Genomic DNA, 17,056 nt, shown 5'->3' on the forward strand with positions numbered 1-17,056 from the left:
CTTTTATTGATGCAGTTGTACAACAGAGCAAGCAAAGCATAATAGTTTAACATGTATTTTTAGACAGATACACAAGGTATAGCTCTAGAAACATCAAGGAATGAACAAAGGCAGAGTTGAAGAACACTGCAAGACAAGCTACAAAGCTGAAAATAAGAGCAGAACTTTATATCTACACTCAGATTTAGAAACAAAATTCAGCCTAGGCTACTGGAAGAGCAACTCAGCATTTCATTAAAAACTGTGTAATAACACAGAATCATAGAATGATTTGGGTTGAAAGACCTTTAAAGGTCATCTAGTTCTAATATCCCTGCTGTTGTCAGGAACATCTTTCGCATAGATCAGGTTGCTCAGAACTCAATCTAACCTAGCCTTGAACACTTCCAGGGATGGGACAGGCACAGCTTCTTTGAGCAACCTGTTCCAATGGTTCACCATACTAATTCTTATACAAAGTAATTTGTTCTTTCTATCCAAAATCATTCTACCCTCTTTTACTTTAAAACCTTGTCCTATGACCCTGCAAGCCCTGGTAAAAAAAATCTCTCTCTACTTTTCTTGTAAGTCCCATTTATATACTGAAAGGCCACCACAATGTCTCCTCAGAGCCTTCTCTCCTCTGGGCTGAACTATCTGAGTGCTCACAACCTGTCTTTATAGCAGTCTCAAATCACTTCTACAGCCCTCTTCCAGACCCAGTCTAACAGGTCTACTTCTTTCCTTTGTTAGGGACCCCACAGCTGGATGCAGCACTCTGGTGGGACGTCACAAGAACAGCAAGGAAAGCACCCCTTCCCTCACCCTGCTTTGGATGTAGCCCAGGATACAATTTGGTTTCTGGGCTCTGAGTGCATACTGCCAGCTCATGTCCAGCCTCTCATCCACCAGCATCCTCAAGTCCTTATCTGTAAGGCTGCTCTCAATCCATTTTCACCAAGACTGTATGGACACTGGTGATTTTCTTCCTCAGGTGAAGGAGGGATATATACGGCTGAAAAAGCTGAGGAGGTTTAGGATGGAATTCAGACACCTGATCATAGGTACTTATAGTTCCCTTCAACATAGATGTGTCCCTCATTTTGTCTCCTGCCACACCCACAGAGAGGTACAGGATTCCCCTATATGCTACATCATATCCATTAGTCCCATACAGGATCTTGAATACTGTGAAAATTTTGAGCAGCTCTAGATGCCTTCATTTGGGCAACTGACTCATCTCTAAGCCGCTCAAGCAAAACAAAATAAAGAATATCTGTCAAAGCTGGACTTCTGGCTTCTCTTGCTGAGGGTTAAAATGCAATTAGTTAAGCTGGTTCTTTTGGACATACTGAACCAAGTACATTTAAAAGGGTCTTTATCTTGTGCTTATAACTGATTGGTTTCTCTGTACCAGCCAGCAACTGGAGAGGCCAAGTGCTGGCTGAGCAGAGGGACAGAATGAGCTGGCACTTCCACGGAGCCATGGAATTGCAACATTTGAGTTTCCAAGTTAAAAAAAAATTACCACAAAAAACCCCATATAAATATCACTTCATTGCAAATAATCTGTATTTTCACTAGGTAGGAAAACCTCTAAATCTTTCCACTTTCCATACCAAAACATCCCAAAAGAGTTAAGCTCCCCCAGCTTTTCAAACGACTATTTAGCAGTCACCCTTCTTGAAGAGCCACGGTGCAAAGCGTAGCTAGTTTTTCCAAGATCACAAATCCTACAGCATTCTAAGTCTGGTCACCAGTTTGTCATCCCATCACTGCAATCCCTGCAATAAGCTTAACAACACGAAAAAAAAACGAACAACCAAATAAATCAGACACCTTAACCTTCACAAACATTTTTCTCACTGAAAGCATTCCCATCCACACTTCATTTGTGAACAAACTGAGTTCTCCAGTTAAAAAAAAATTACTCAACAGAAAAACAATCACCACAAAGCTATTCAAAAAACACCACCACACACAAACACAAAAACTTCAGCTCACAATTTCATGGGTTCTGCATCTACTATCATTTATAGATTGCCTGACTAGAATGCAATCAAATCTGTATTGCCTTTACCGGTCCTAGTTGAGGGCAGCAGTTTATTTTGGTTTTAACAAATGCAAATTAACTCCCTCAGCAGCTCATTGTCACAGTGGCTCAAGGTTCACTGCCCATTATCTGTATGGCTGCATGGCTTGTCCCTGCCAAGGTAGTTATATGTAGCACCTTTACAAATTGCCAGTGTTTTCGTCCACAGTTAGGACACATCTGAGAGCAGAGCATACCGAAGTTCCGCCAGCAAAGCTCATTCTCCAGACATCATCTGTTTGCCTTCCAAATCCTAAAAAGTAAAAGCACTTGACAAATTCATCCAGAAAAGATTTACTTCTCAGTTTTCCTGTAATCCGTCTGAGCCAGGGAAGCTGACTACAGAAGTACAGACAGGTCAAGTTGAATCACAGACTTTCCCTACCCTAGGACTGCAAAGCAAATTATGAACCATCCTATTGCTACAACAACCAGCTCAGGTTATTCCTCCAATCTGCTGCATTAACCCTGCATACCAAATACTCAAATACTAATATGCAGTCCCTCTTGTGCCGTCAGTGCCAGAATCCCTGGCTACAGCTGAATCAGTAGCAAAGGATCTATGCATTAGTTCTGCAAGGCTGTCCCCCAAGCTACAATGCTTCCATCCCCAAACAGTAGCAGAAGAGAGGAACTTGGAGGCAAGACCTAACTTCTGTTTTTTCTAAAGTTTATCCCTACCCCACCTTCAGGCCACATGTAGCATGCTTTGCTTGTCATCAGTTGGGATCTCATGACATCATTTTCTCAATACATGGGAAATCAGTGTATTCTCTTCGTTCAGAATGCTCACCAGCCCCGGGGCTGGATCTTTCTTCTGTACTTCAGTCAGGCAGCCAGCCTTCAGTCCAGCAGGTCTGCTGTGGGCAACAGCCAGTTTGAAAGACAGTCATAACTGTCCACAGAAGGCAGCCTTCCTCCACCTCATTCCTTCTTTCCTTCCCTTACTTTCCCCAAGGTATATGCAGCTGAAGAGGATTGTGGTTTAAACTACACGCAATTGTGTTGATGTTAAAGCTGACGGGACTTACTTGCCGCTTTTCCTTGGGGACACCTTCAAAATAAAGAGGAAAGTGAGCAACAGAGGAGGATTGCTGTTGAAGCAGTAAGCACAATGGTTTTCAGAAAGCAACCAACAGGATAAAGCCCAAGGGAAAAGCAGCTTGGTAAGGCAAGCAAAGAAAAACATGCAGTGAGCTTCAAGTAAACTGTCCAGGTTAGACAAATGGAAACAAAAGAGAGAGCCACTCTTCCAGTCAGGTGTCCAGATAATTCATTTTGAGGAAGGTGAAGTTGTGCACAAAGCTTCCCCTCCACTCAGCTCCAATTTTAAAAGCACTGAGGGAAGCAGTGACCATGCAGTAATAAAGCTGAAAATGGATAGGTCACTTAAAGGAACTAAACTCATTCCATGTTAGTAGTTTCACAGCTATATGTTTCCCCATCTGACACTAACCTTAAATCAAGGAGCACTTGTAGGAACAGAATACATTCACAGAGAAGATGCTAGAGAAAAAAACTTAAAAATTTAAATGGCAGAGGCCTGGCTTGATATGTATTTTTAGAGGAAAAGTTCTCTCTGAGTGAACCTGCTGTGCAAAAGACTTATGTTTTTACCTCAGTTCACCCTTAAAATGTACTTTAGAAGCACTAGGTCATCTTCTAGCATAACTATTAGTATTTAAAGCAGTACAGACCAGCACCACTGTTGAAAGCAGTGGTTTCTCTGTGGCCAGAGAAAGGTGGTGATTTCCTCCCTCATGCCTCACTCCCCTTGTCTCCTTATGCCTTATGATGCACTCACACCATCAGCACTGCAAGCCAAACAGCCTTACTCTCAGAGGTAAAATTAAACAAGAAAAATATTTGACAGGCTTAATGTTGCTGTGAAGCAGAGACAAATGCAGCAAAGCTCACCGTGACCACGGTGACCTTGAGGCCAAAGGACTCATGTAATAAACTCATCAATTTCCCACACAGCACCTTCTAGAACCTCACACCAACTGCTGCATCCAACTCACACATGCCACCTTGACCAGAAAATACCCTTCAGAAACAGACCTAATCTTGACTTGGAAGACTCCAAGTGACCAAGAACCCACTGCACGCTTAGGCTAGCTGCTACTGTGGTTTATCACCTCAGTATTGAATTCTTTATTCATTTCTGGTCTGAGTTAAATTAACCATACAAATTACTTTGCTTAAAAGTAACTACCTGGCAAAACATGAAGTATGTCACAATAGTTTTAATAATAAGATGGATCTGACCTAATTAAACTTGTATCTGCCTCAATTTTCACAAGATAACAGATTGGTTAATGTTTATGAGGTCATATAACTTTTCAGTCTTTTCACAAAAGTGGTAGATGCATATCAGATTAAATAATTAAGAGTTATTAGTGAAAGCAAATAGAAATTGAATTTTTCAAAGATTGCTACCATTACCACATCATTTTGGAGCCCTGCAAAGGAGAGTCCAGGCTCCTCCACCCCACTGCCACTAAGTTGGTTTCTGATAAAGGAGCCAGCTGTCCTTCAGCCTCAGATTATGTAGACTTGTTAGACAGTTTTATCTCCACTAACATTTTTGAAACTTTTTTACTTGTTGCCATCAGCTTCCTTACCTTTTCATTATTCATAACTGCTGGAGTTATTTTAGCCACCACTTCCATTTCTTACCAGAAGGGTTTAAGTTCTGAGAAGACATCTGCAGAGCTGGAGGTACTGGGGACAATATCAGCACCACTATCTCCTCAAATTTAAAAATACTTGTGCTTTTTGATGTTTTCCTTCCATGCAATTTTTACTCTTTTAGCTTTGCAGCTGCAGATGGTAGCTTACATTCTTTTTTTCTACTTTTCCAGTTAGAAGGAATTAATTGGGCGAACAAGTCAAAATCTTTGGATGGAAGTGCTGCAGTATCAGGGCTGTAGATCACATCTGGTTTTAGAGATTGGTAAAAGCTTTCATGCCTGAACACCTTGCCCAAAAAAATACATCTGTTCCTTGCAGCTACCAAAGTAGCACACTGCTGTACTGCAGACAACAGTCCCTTTTTCACCTCAGGCATCTTTTTTTTTTTTGCTTTAGCATTGTAGATTACGAGGGCAAAAGTTCACTGAAACACTTACATTTAAAATATGTAAATAAGCCACTGTATGTGAAATTTCTGCTCAAACATCACTACATCAGTAAAAACACTTATTACCCAGGTAGAATTAAAAGTACAAGTGGAAAGGAAAGGTCAGCTCCAAAACCAGGCTGGAAATGGCAGAAAAATAAAAACCCTTGTGTTCTAACAACCTGCAGGAACAGCTTCTGTTCAGGTCACTAAGATGCATCCTCCTCCTTTATGGCAACCATGATTTCTTCAGATGCACCAAGTCCTTGTGCATGCAAGCCTCCTGCAACATCCTTTATACAACAGTCCCCAATCATTGAAATTAGCAAGTCAGAAAATAATGAAGTTAAATCCTTTACAAGTCCTGTCTCTAAAATGATAGATCATTCAGCTATATAGAGTGTCTAAAAAGAAGGGAGAAAAATAGAAAAAAAGGACATTTTTACCAGCTTTTCAAAACCAAAAGGAACAAATGCTCATCACAAAAGTATAGTGAGGCTCCAGGTGAGCCCAGAATCTCTGTAGGCTAATCACTCTATAAAAAAGTGGGTGGGGGCAGGAACTTCCTACAAATCTCCATCTTAACTGGAGTTGTTCAGAAGTATCCATTTCATGGAATTCAAGGGAGGAAACAACACAGCCAAAAAAGGCAGTAACTCACTACATGGAGGACAGGAAGACAACACTGGCCAGAGCTGGGACATGCTCCCTAGAGGGGCCTACTAGATGAGCAGCTTGGGCAAGCAGACAAATACACAGCAGACAGGACAGCTTGTCTGCTTTCTTTCTACCAGAACTTTTAATGGAAAGGACACTAACCCACAGAACATTTCTCTTGTCAGATTACTTGGACCAGAAATGGTCAAAAACTTAAGAAGGCGCCGGGGTGGAGGAAAAGACAGATGAGAGGGAAAAGGCAGCTAAAGAGAAAATTATTTAGTCAAGACCAAAGTAGGCTGACACTCTCCATTTCCCAACTGTTCAAATAGTTTATTTTCCAGTTTGGATCATAAAACTAAATAAAAGATAAGCATTGCAAAATAAGCACGAAGCAGTTAGATTTCAATGGTAGTGGAAGCTGAATATTTCCATGTCGGCTGCCTGTCATCCCATACTTGACAGTGTTCCAAGCTTGCTGGAAACTTGCTATGAAATTATCTTCTCATTTCCCAGTGATATTGTCTGTTGCCCATGCTGTCTTTCACGTAATACTTTTCTCTGTGCTGATCCCAGCTGTCCATTGAGCAGGATACAGATACTTTGGACAATATAATAAATCTGCTTTTTCCACAATTTGGTTTTGCTCCAAATATTTCCAGCATGACAAAAATAGGAGAAAGAGGGAAGAATATGAAGAGCTATAAATTAAAACCAACCAAAACACTTCAGAGGCCATAAAGTAGCATCAATATAAAGAACACCATCTCAGATGTAATTTGGGGAGAAGAGTAAATATTCAGAATTCAGGATTTTTAATCCAAGTTCTTTCCAGCACACTAACTGGAAATTTAGTTTCTCCTTGATCTGTCAGTACAATGGCTCTCTCTCCTTCCTCATACAGCACAGGCATATTAATTAATTACTCAAAAATGTGAATTTTCTTTAAGGCTTTACTTAAGCATTATGCCAAGCAGCTCAGCCATAATGGCAAAGCCACAATTAACGAGAACTGTAAGTCTTTCTGTTGAAGAAAAACTATGGACTATAGTTTTCAAAGACAGAGGAAAGACAACACAGCAAAGCTTAAAGCCAAGCTGTGAACTAAATTGCTCAGCATCAGAGCTCCACATGTAACAGGCAATACAAAACAGACATGAAAGAAACTAATCACTGAAAGCTTGAGCAAGTAGAAAGTTAACCTCATGAACTATAAATGATGTTTACATTAGCTTTGCTCTCCCAACATTACAGCCTCCAAGTTCCCTCAGCAATATGTGTAGCACCAACTGACAGCTTGGTTTGTTACTAGGTGCCTGGCTCTGAAGAATACAGTGTTTAATAGTACAAATAGTCTCATTGATGAAGATGTGCAGCTTCTGTGCAGCTGTAACCCCTTCTCCATTAGTAATCAATTATACAGGAACTGAGAACACTTTCAGACAAACACAGTCCTTCAACCTTGACTCAAAATAAAAAGCAATTCGTCCTCTACTGTTTTCTGTAGCTATTACAGATACTTCCAAGGCACTCATCCTATTAGTATTCAAACACAGACTTAGTGAATTAAGTGAACACAGAAGAAAGCACTACCACTTCTTCCCCATAACAGGTATTTGGAAAGGGTCATCTTACCAAATGGATTATCTCCACACGTACTTTTCTAATAGCGAGAGTGACAACAGCTCCTACTTCCTATGCAAAATGTAAGGCAACACTGTAATCCATTTACCTATTCAATAATTAATATGTAAAACCACAGGAATAGTTTTAACCAAACCACCTGACTCAATCTCACTAAAATGAAGAGAGCTAGATAATAAAAATCAGCAACTGTAAATCTTTCCACACAAGATAGTAAAAGAAAAAAGGAAACACTTTCCCTAAGTGTTTAGGCCTAAATCTGGACACTTCTTATCATCAGCTACAAGATGGTCCAACAGACCTGATGAAGGGCTGCAAAGACATTTAACACAAATCTTGAGACACCTCTGCTTCTTTTCTTACCGAACTGTTCAATTTTCTAGTTCTGGAAAAAAGCCTTTATTTGAAAGTACAAACACCATATGAACTAAAAAGAAAAAAAGCCACAAGTTGCAGTTAGGCAGATTCCTTGGCACCAACAACCACTGTCTTGGATGGCACCTCTTCCTTGGTTGCTCAGACTAACCATGACTACTGCAGCAACAAGATGGACAGCTTGATCCCCACCATTCTCCTCTTCCCATGTAAAGAAGTTTGAGTCCTATCCCCAGAGAGGATCCCAACTACTTTCTGCAGCCGAAAGCACTAACTTCCCACCCATCCTGACACAGGAATTAATTTTCTGTTGAAAAACATTTTATTCTGAATGGGTTTTCAAAGTTTCCCTACAATACATTATACCACTCCTCCAGACAAAACAAACAACCCCCCACCCCAAAACTTCTCTCTATCATCCTTCTAGGAAGAGGAAGAGTATCCTGGAAGATCACAAAAGGTCCAGAGATGAGACTGCTGTTCACATTTGGAAAATCTGTGACACCCTTTCACAAAAACCAAGCAGAAGTCAAAGCTGCACTAACACAAGGCTTCTTTTACAGAAATTTAACAGTCTACTAATACAAGAGCTTCCCCTAGAATTCATATGTAGGGGGAGCAATTAATCCATGTACTCATTTGCCTATTTCTTTACTCAGTGTTTAATTGCTGGTGTGATTTTGTAAAGGTCTATTTGAGTCCAATCCAAGGTGATTTTAAGTCTACTGGACAGAGTTTTGTTAGACCTTTCCACCTCAAAAAAACCCTCAGATTGTTGAAATACCACAGTAAATTCAGTTTATGGCAAATTAAGATGGATGAATGGTGGCAGAGCGCAAGAGAAGGCAGGAACAAGGAACAAGGCAAAAGCTTCATTCAAACATTACAAGATGTCCCAGCATTCATTTAGTATAAGCAACAAGTAGGAAAACAAATCAGGAAATACAGATCTCTGACAGCTCAATGACCCATTGGCATTGATTCTACCTTACACAAATAAATAAGTGGCCCTGCTTGAGCAAGAAGGTTGAACCAGATTAACTCCAGAGGTTTCTTCCAACCTCAGCCATTCTGTGGTTTCAATGTCATCTAAGTATCAAAACAAGTAAGAAATCAAGAAATGCAGTTTCCAACTCCAGCTTTGTTTCTTGCAATTTAAAACCATCTCTACTATTGCAAGGCCATTAAGTTAAGAGTTCAAACTATTAAGCTAACATTCCTCTACCATTACATCTTATTAGTAATAAAATCAGTTTTATTTTACCAAGCTTTAATAGCCTCATTCATTACCACCAGGTGTCTTAATCCCCAAAGAGCAATGAACAAATACAGAGCATACTGAATAGTTATAGAATCATTATTCTATTTCTAGAACAAGTTTTTTCTAGTACAAGTTTCTCCTCTACTTAACTATAGTTAAGTAAAAGACAAAATTATTGGCCCTTGGAAGCCCATAGGGAGCAAAGCTGCATACAACTGAATGCAGGTTTTTCGAGTTTCAGGTGCCAACTTTTACTCAATTCAACTAATAAACAGGAGTGCCAAGATCTAGGCTCAAAGCACATCTATCAAAACAACAAATGTGTTGGAATTTCATTTTCTGAAATACTGTTTGAACAGGATGTCTCTGACTACCTTTATATCTGAAAGCCATCCATGCCATCTGTGATGCTCTATATTTCATTTAGAGAGGTCATACATATTAAGGATTTAGGGCTTTTCGAAAGAAGTCCACTACAAACACATCTTCATTTATATGCTGTGCAATTTATAACAGTGTCACTGTAAACAGCACATAATAGCATCCTGTCTTCTCTTTTTTTCTCCAGAGTGTACTCTGCCTCCAGTGTCACTGAGTTTAAAAGGAAGGGGATCTTTTTGTTATTCTTAGAGTGATGCATTTCAATGGCACTTGATGAATTTGTCTTCATTAAAAAATGGCAATGAAAAGGGCAGTACATTAGAGAGCATCACAGCATCTGACAAAAGCAAAGACCAATTGATATTTCAAATAGTTTAGACCAAATACTACACTTAATTTTTCCATCCCAAGGGATAAAACCTAAAAACTTAATTCATTCTTTATAACAAGTTTTGTACTGCAGAATAATTTTATTTGGGAAGAGTAAGACTGAAGGAGGAAGATGGAAATTGACCTAAGTGATTATCACTGATCTAGTGATACACAGCTGTAGATCTTATTTGTAACCCATCCACAGCTCTACCAATATCCTTTCAGAGGTGACTTAGGAAAAGTGTAAGTGCTTTGCAGGGTCTGGCTGCTTCCACAACAGGAGTAGCACCTCTGACGATCCTGGGGCATAAGAGACAAGCTGTCACCCTCCTAGATATTGGTGTTCCCCTCACACTTCATGCTTTCCATTCAATTTCACATACTGAAGCAGGGTGACAAATTCAAGCACTGATGTTTATCTTCTCATTCTCTCTGAAAGGCTCAAAATGTGGATTTCTGTGTACAGACCTCTTCAGCAGAATGACCATTCTGCAGAGAAGTCACAGCCAGCTATAAAAGCAAAATGTTTCTGAACTTTGCAAACATGACAGGTACTTTGCTCTGCCACGCTATCCCAGCTCTCAAGGTGCTACTCTGAGATGAAACAACACAAAGATCACACTGGGATGAGTAAATTAATAATTTCATAAAGTACATATTGAATAGAACATTCTTTAACCTACAAACCAAGCCTTCTGAGTCTCCTGGTTTTCCCCCTCCAATTAGACAAAGTAAGCCACCTGATACTTCTCAATGTTTCTGTACACCCAACCCTTTCTGCAGTGCAAAGAGGCAGGACACCAAAAGAATCACAAGCTTCTAGGCTGTGCTCAAAGGATTCATAATTTCACACACGCAGAAAGGTTCTTATACAAAGGTCCCAACTCTTTAGCTGCTTCCAAGGCACAACGAGAGAGCAGGTTCCTTTTCCACAACTTGTCCTACAGTGCAGCAGAGAGCACACAGGCAAAACAGAATCAGTAACACAATGAAAGTTCTAAAAATTGTCCTGAAATTCTCAGAGAAGGCACTGGGAACATGGCAGGACATGCGCACAAGTGGGACAGACAAGGCAAGAACAGAATGAGGGAATGCAGATGAGCTCAATGAACAGGTGAGCACAAGACAAAAATATGGTAATTCTAAAAGTCAGCATAAAACAATTGAGGAAAAAGATGGCGAGAAGGCGAACTAACAATGAAATGCAATCAATTGCAAGAAAAATAGCAGTCAATACCAGACTACACTAAGACAGCAATCTATTAACAATCAATTATGGTGAAACAGCAATAAAACGTAGTCAGTAAAATGACCAGCTGAAGGAAATAGTCTTTTTCACATGTCTAAACTATGATTTCCTCTACACAGTTATTATGTTTTTGATTGTTCATTCAAGTAAATTAAGCCTCTGTCTTCTCTATACAATAACTGCAGTATTTACAAGACTATTAAGAAGCCATATTTGACCTTGGGGCAGGGGCTGTTCACAAGGTTTCATGTAAACCTTTGAGAAAGAGCTGTTTGTGTTAATCATGGCCACACTTAACCAACCTGTAGCAATTCATTCACATACATCAGAGGCTGTGGCAGTGATCTGTTTCTTTGGGAAGACAAGACCATCAAGGTTAAGGGGAGGACAACTGGAAATCTAATCAGGTTCTTCTCCACAAAGATGTGCCACACTGTATCCCTGGAACACTGTCTTTAAAGCTTACTGAAGTCCCAATAAAACTGCAGAGAGTTTCCCTTTGCATGGGTCCGTATCCCTGGCAGTAAGAGTAGACTATCTACATTCCTTCAGCAGTGGAACTGGTGGGCTTTTCACGTTTATACTTACAAACCACAGGTCATGATGCTGCTGCAACTTTTTCTGGACATTGTCCTCCTGCCTGTGGAGATCAACACGTATTTCCTAAGCTCCTCCACATCAACACCCAGGCAAGGGATCACTGGAATGCAGCAATCATAGCCCAGTGTGGTTGAAATTCATAAATACCAGTTTCCAACACTGAATGAAACAAGGCATCAAAGAACAGTATTCAGCTACCAGCACCGAGCTTTCTTCACCCTTCATAAGTTCAAATTTCCTGCATATGAAACGATGACATTTGAAGGGGTCACCTTCTATTTGGCAAGCTAGAGATCCCTAGATACTGCTTACCCAATCCCTCTTCTAATGGGAAGCATTGGGTGCAAGCAATAAACTCAATCTTTTTTCAGTAGCAAGGTTAGGAAGTTTTACTTCATGAAATTAGTTCCTGCCTGATGTTTTAATTCAGGCTCACAAGGAAACAACATTGTACAGCTTAAACAAAAGGTCTCTTATCTACTTGGCTGACAATGTTTGTTTGTTTGTTTTCAAAACAGAGCCATACCTGCTATTGTGTGCACTTACTTTTGTTAAGACACAAACTAATAGAACTGATGTACTGCTCAAGGAAACTTGAGCAGACAGCCTTGGTGGCAGCACGTACACTGGTTTATCACTGAAACGCAAAAGCTGTTCATGAAGAAGATGGTAACAGCTCTCATTTCCCTGCAGAAGGATACAATCAGTTTTGAAAAGGACTATTTCTAAGTTAAAAACCAGCAAAGGCCCTGTGATTTCCGAAATAACAGCTCCTCCTGGTGTGTCCTCTCAAGTAACTGGCAATCAATCAATGTGGCAAATTAAAACCCTATTTATACAGGCTCACAGAAACAGGATATGATACAATACCTTTAAAAATCTGACAGAAGACAGACAACTGTTTATGTTCTGTATATCAGGCCCAGTTTCACTGAACTTTATCTCAGCTATAAAGTAACAACTCTCAGAGTGCAGGAGGTTTAGTTTTGCAAAGCTCCATCACTTCCATCTCACTTTGAGAATACAAGCTCTTCTCACCAAGAGCTGGATGTGCTCGTACAGCCATAATATCTGTCCTTACATGCCCAGCTGTATCTGTCTACAATTTTCCTCAAATACTTCTGTCAGAACTCTGAGATTGTCTCCTTGGGAGGTGTGGAAGTGGTGGTGGTACAGTCATAGCTACAGAATTAAGAGCTGTTTCACTAAAACTTTCCTGGAACAGACATCAGAGCTTTTAAACAATGCCAAGGGCCAAGTCATTGTTCTGTTGTGTGAAATACAGTCCTTTCATTTGGCTCTGAATCATGGAATGGCCTGGGTCCTGGTTTGGAAGAGATTTTAAGGACCACCTAGTTCTAACCCCTCTGCCATGGGCAGGGACACCTTCTACCAGACCAGGCTGCTCCATCCAGCTTGGCCTTGAGCACTGACAGGGATAGGGCATCCACAACTTCTCTGGGACTGTTCCAGTGCCTCAGTACCCTCACAGTAAAGAATTTCTTCCCATTATCTAATCTAAGTCTTTCAGCTTGAAGTCATTCATCCTTGTCCTGTCACTACATGTTCTTGTCCTAGGCTCCTTAGACACAGAATGCCCGTGTTATCCCCATGCCCTTCCTCAATATAGTTATATTTGGGATATTGTAACAAGTATCTTTTTAATTTGTACAATCAGATTTGCTGTGTTCGTCGATCTAGCTTTATAGCACACACAATAGCTTTATAAAGTTTCCAAAAAAATTGAGTTTTTTCTAAACAAAACAAACAAAAAAATCCCCACATTATTTTATGAATATATAAAGGGTTTTAGTCACTTGGCATAGCAATTTAATCCACATTGAATTATATAATACAATTATCTAATTCAAGTCTTACACCATAATGATATAGTAATGAACTTAAATAGCCTACAAATACTAAGATTTTAAGAACCTGGCCATATTCCTGGGAAAGCAGCCCATTACGTAGCAGCCAGCCAAGTATCTTTGAATAATAACTACAGCAAGATGGCCCAGTGTCAGACCTTGTCCACCCTTTCCTCCTCTGCTTTCTACACCTCTGCCAGTATGGGCTGCTGACACTGGGCTAGCATATTTTGATTTTCAGAGTGTGGGTAACAAAAAGAGATCAAACAACAGCTTTTGGGAGCAGAAAATGGAGAAAATTAGTAACTCAGAACCTCCAGCCAACCTGCTAACAGAGGGATTTTTACCCAGGTGAAGATCCAGCTAACCAAGATGCAGTCCAACTCACCATCTTCACTTCTGCAAGGAGTCACTACTTTACAGGTTCACTTTTCTTTGTTTTTCAGACAAGCACTATCTACAGTCGTTTCCCCACCCTAATGACTTCTAAAGAACACAGATCTACAGGACAGTGGTAGCCAGGAACCATAGCTCAGTTTTCTGAGGCCACGTAACAGAAGACAAGAAGTCAAAATAGGCATGGTCCTGCAAGCTTGGGCTGGGGCATGCAAACACCTCCGTGCCCTCAAGGGCAGAGTACAGCAGACTAAGAAGGCATTTAAAACCACCCCCTCACACTGCATCTTTTCCACAAAGCTAGGATGCAAATGTAGCTCTCCTGGAGAAAAACACCCAGTCCTTTACACCCATGGTTAAAGAAGCAGATGCTGCATGCAGAGCTAGAAGGCAACCACGGCAGGCTTCAGAAGAGTGAGCAAGTAGCAGTAACTAACTGCATGTGCTCCCAACACCTGCAACCTAACAAAGTCATGCTGTTTTTTTGGGAGAATAGCTGGCTGTTGTATCTAAATAAGGCTCAGTAACTGAGAGCACCAGTAACATACACACACCCACACTCAGTGTTGATATTTACTTTTGTGCTTTGCTATTCCCATACCAGAGCACTTCAGAAATAAGAGATGAGGACAGCAAAATATCTATAGCCTTTCCACTGAATTAATCTGTTTCTACTTCTACCCAGACCACCTCAATTATTCCCCTTTAGCCTCAGAAACAAAAGCGGGGTAATGTGAAAAACAGGACCCCCCAAATCAGAGCCGTGGCACAGCTCTTTTCTGCTCTTCACTGACATTTAAACTACTTCTTGAGATTATCTTAGCAAACCTTTGAGCAAAGGTACTACACAGAAAAGCAGGATCTGAAATCCACATCCAAGAGAGGGCGGGATGGCAGTGAACCAGTGGCCAGCTGCCTGTCAGCTCTCTCAGCAGCAGGGCATCACTGCTCAAGGCCAAACAGGGAAAGGACACAAGCTTGTCATTAGTAATGAGATTCTGCAATGCAGCCGTGTGCTACTAACTCTTGGTCACTTTACTACCCTCAGTGCTGTAAGGAACATCTAGACCTAGGAATTACCTATCAATCTGCATTTAAGATGACAGCACGTAAGCAGCACCACCTCAGATAAAAACTCTGGACTAAAGTTTTTCCTCCTTCTACGTACATTCCCAGCTTTCTCTTCTTCCTCTTCCCTTCCTCACTTGTTTGAGGAGGTGACAGGAGAGAGAGAAAGTCAAAGTAAAACATTAGTCAGAGCACCAGTACAATTCATCTTCCCTCAACCCTGTATCACATCATTCTGCCTTCCTCTCACACCTGTCTTTCACAGATTTTATTCTCCACTATTGCCTGTGCAGTGCTGTTGTCAGTTTCCTTTAAATATCACCTTTACCACTATTCTAAACGGAACCTGAGAAAAGAATTCAGACAGCCAAAGTCTCATACTTTGTACACTTAGGACTGAGCAGAGTACTTCATTCAGTTTCTTGGTGTACAATAAGCACTATCACTGCTCTAGAGAAGTTGTCAGATAAGACCCTCTAGTGTCAGAAAAGGCTATAAAAGTACTTGTTTTACTGCATGACTTAAGTTAGAGTGTTGAGGGCATGGAAGCCTCTTTCTTCTCACCAGCTCCCAGCTCTTCATCCAGGTAAAGAAGCATCTTGGCTCAGAAAGTACTTCACTTTGATTCTCTACTACTGGCAGCTCCACTGCTCTGTGGTTGAAGCTCAAGCAGCTCAGGGATTTAGCCTGTCAAATACCAAATACCTCCACAGATGGAAGCTCCCCAGCCTCTGTGGGCACCTGTTTCAGTGTTTGATAATCTTAACAACAAAGTGATTTTCCTAATTGGAACTTTCCTTAGGGCAAATTGTGCCTGTTGCACCTTTAAGGGCCAGAGGTAGATAGCAAGTAAAGCGAACCCACCAAGAAAACCCAACGTGTTAGGCAACCCTACAGGCTTAGACTCAGTTTGGTATTAAACAGATCCTCTTAGTGCTGTATTGTAGAAATCTCTAGTCCCAAAAGCTTTCAGCAACTGGAAAGAAAGCGGACAGTGTATGTGGTCCATCATCAGATACACTGTCCCTTCCTTGACCTCTGCAGCCCACCACACCAGCTCTGAGCCCGTCCTTACTCTCCCTACAGCAGCAGCCTCCTGCTGCCACCCCAGCGCTGTAACCCCCGTCCTTCCCGATCGGACTGTCCTGCCTCTCTGTCCCTAGTTCACCAAACCTTCGCCATCCATCATCCCTCCTCTCTCCCCCATCGCCTCCTCCTGCTCTTCACACGGATTATATTTTGCTTTCCCATCCTCACGCCGTGTCACAGCCTCAATCCCCCGCCGGGACCCTGCGCTGGCTTTCCCACGGCACTACGCTCGTTTGCCATTACAGACACGCGTGTTATTTCCTGTGGGTGCCGGGGAGCATCACCTCGAGGGCAATGCCCTCGCAGCAGCAGCGTCTGCGCTTCTTTCCCCGCTCCGTTCGCCCTAAGCCCCCGGACCCCCGCACGGAGAGCTCCCCGCGCTCCGGCCCCGCCGTGCCCGGCCGCCGCCGCTCCTGCTGCAAGTGCTGGCGGGGAAGCCCAAAAAGTGGCGGCTTTGGAACTTCTGACTTCTCTTCGAGGCGCGCCCGGAGCCGCGGCTCCGCCAGCGCCGCAGCGAGCGCGGCCCCCACGGGCTCCTCTCAGGGCACCGCGGGGCCCCGGCGCAGCGCAGGCACTCACCCGCCTCACCGGCAGCGACCTTCCCGCGGCCGCCAGCAGCAGCACCGCCAAGCCGAGCGGCGAGGAGGGCATGTCCGGGGGCGGCCCCCATGCGCGGGGGCGGGCGAGGCTCCGGCTGCCGCTCCCCGCGGAGGCTCCGCGGCGGGCACGGCGGAGGAGCGGGGGATGCGCCGGGAGCTCCGGCGGCCGCTTTTGTAGCGGCGGCGGAGGCGGGGAGGGGCCGGCCCAGGTACAGCCCGGCCCGGCCCAGCCCAGCCCAGCCCGGCCCGGCCCAGTCCCGCCCGGCGGGGATGAGGAGCTGCCGCGGGCGGCGATCGCACCGCGG

General features: G+C 42.5%; 1 protein-coding gene across 1 annotated transcript in view; it reads right to left on the reverse strand.

Annotated features, from left to right (window-relative positions):
• The window catches only part of GLP1R (glucagon like peptide 1 receptor), an 84,195-nt gene extending 67,340 nt beyond the window's left edge, over positions 1-16,855 (reverse strand). The window contains exon 1 of the mRNA XM_063390864.1: positions 16,732-16,855. Coding sequence (XP_063246934.1) covers positions 16,732-16,803 — 72 coding nt within the window. The 5' untranslated portion in view covers positions 16,804-16,855. The remainder of the gene's footprint in view (positions 1-16,731) is intronic.
• Positions 16,856-17,056: the final 201 nt, after the last annotated feature.

The sequence above is a fragment of the Prinia subflava genome, chromosome 2 (assembly GCF_021018805.1).
Source record: "Prinia subflava isolate CZ2003 ecotype Zambia chromosome 2, Cam_Psub_1.2, whole genome shotgun sequence".
Lineage (NCBI taxonomy): Eukaryota > Metazoa > Chordata > Aves > Passeriformes > Cisticolidae > Prinia > Prinia subflava.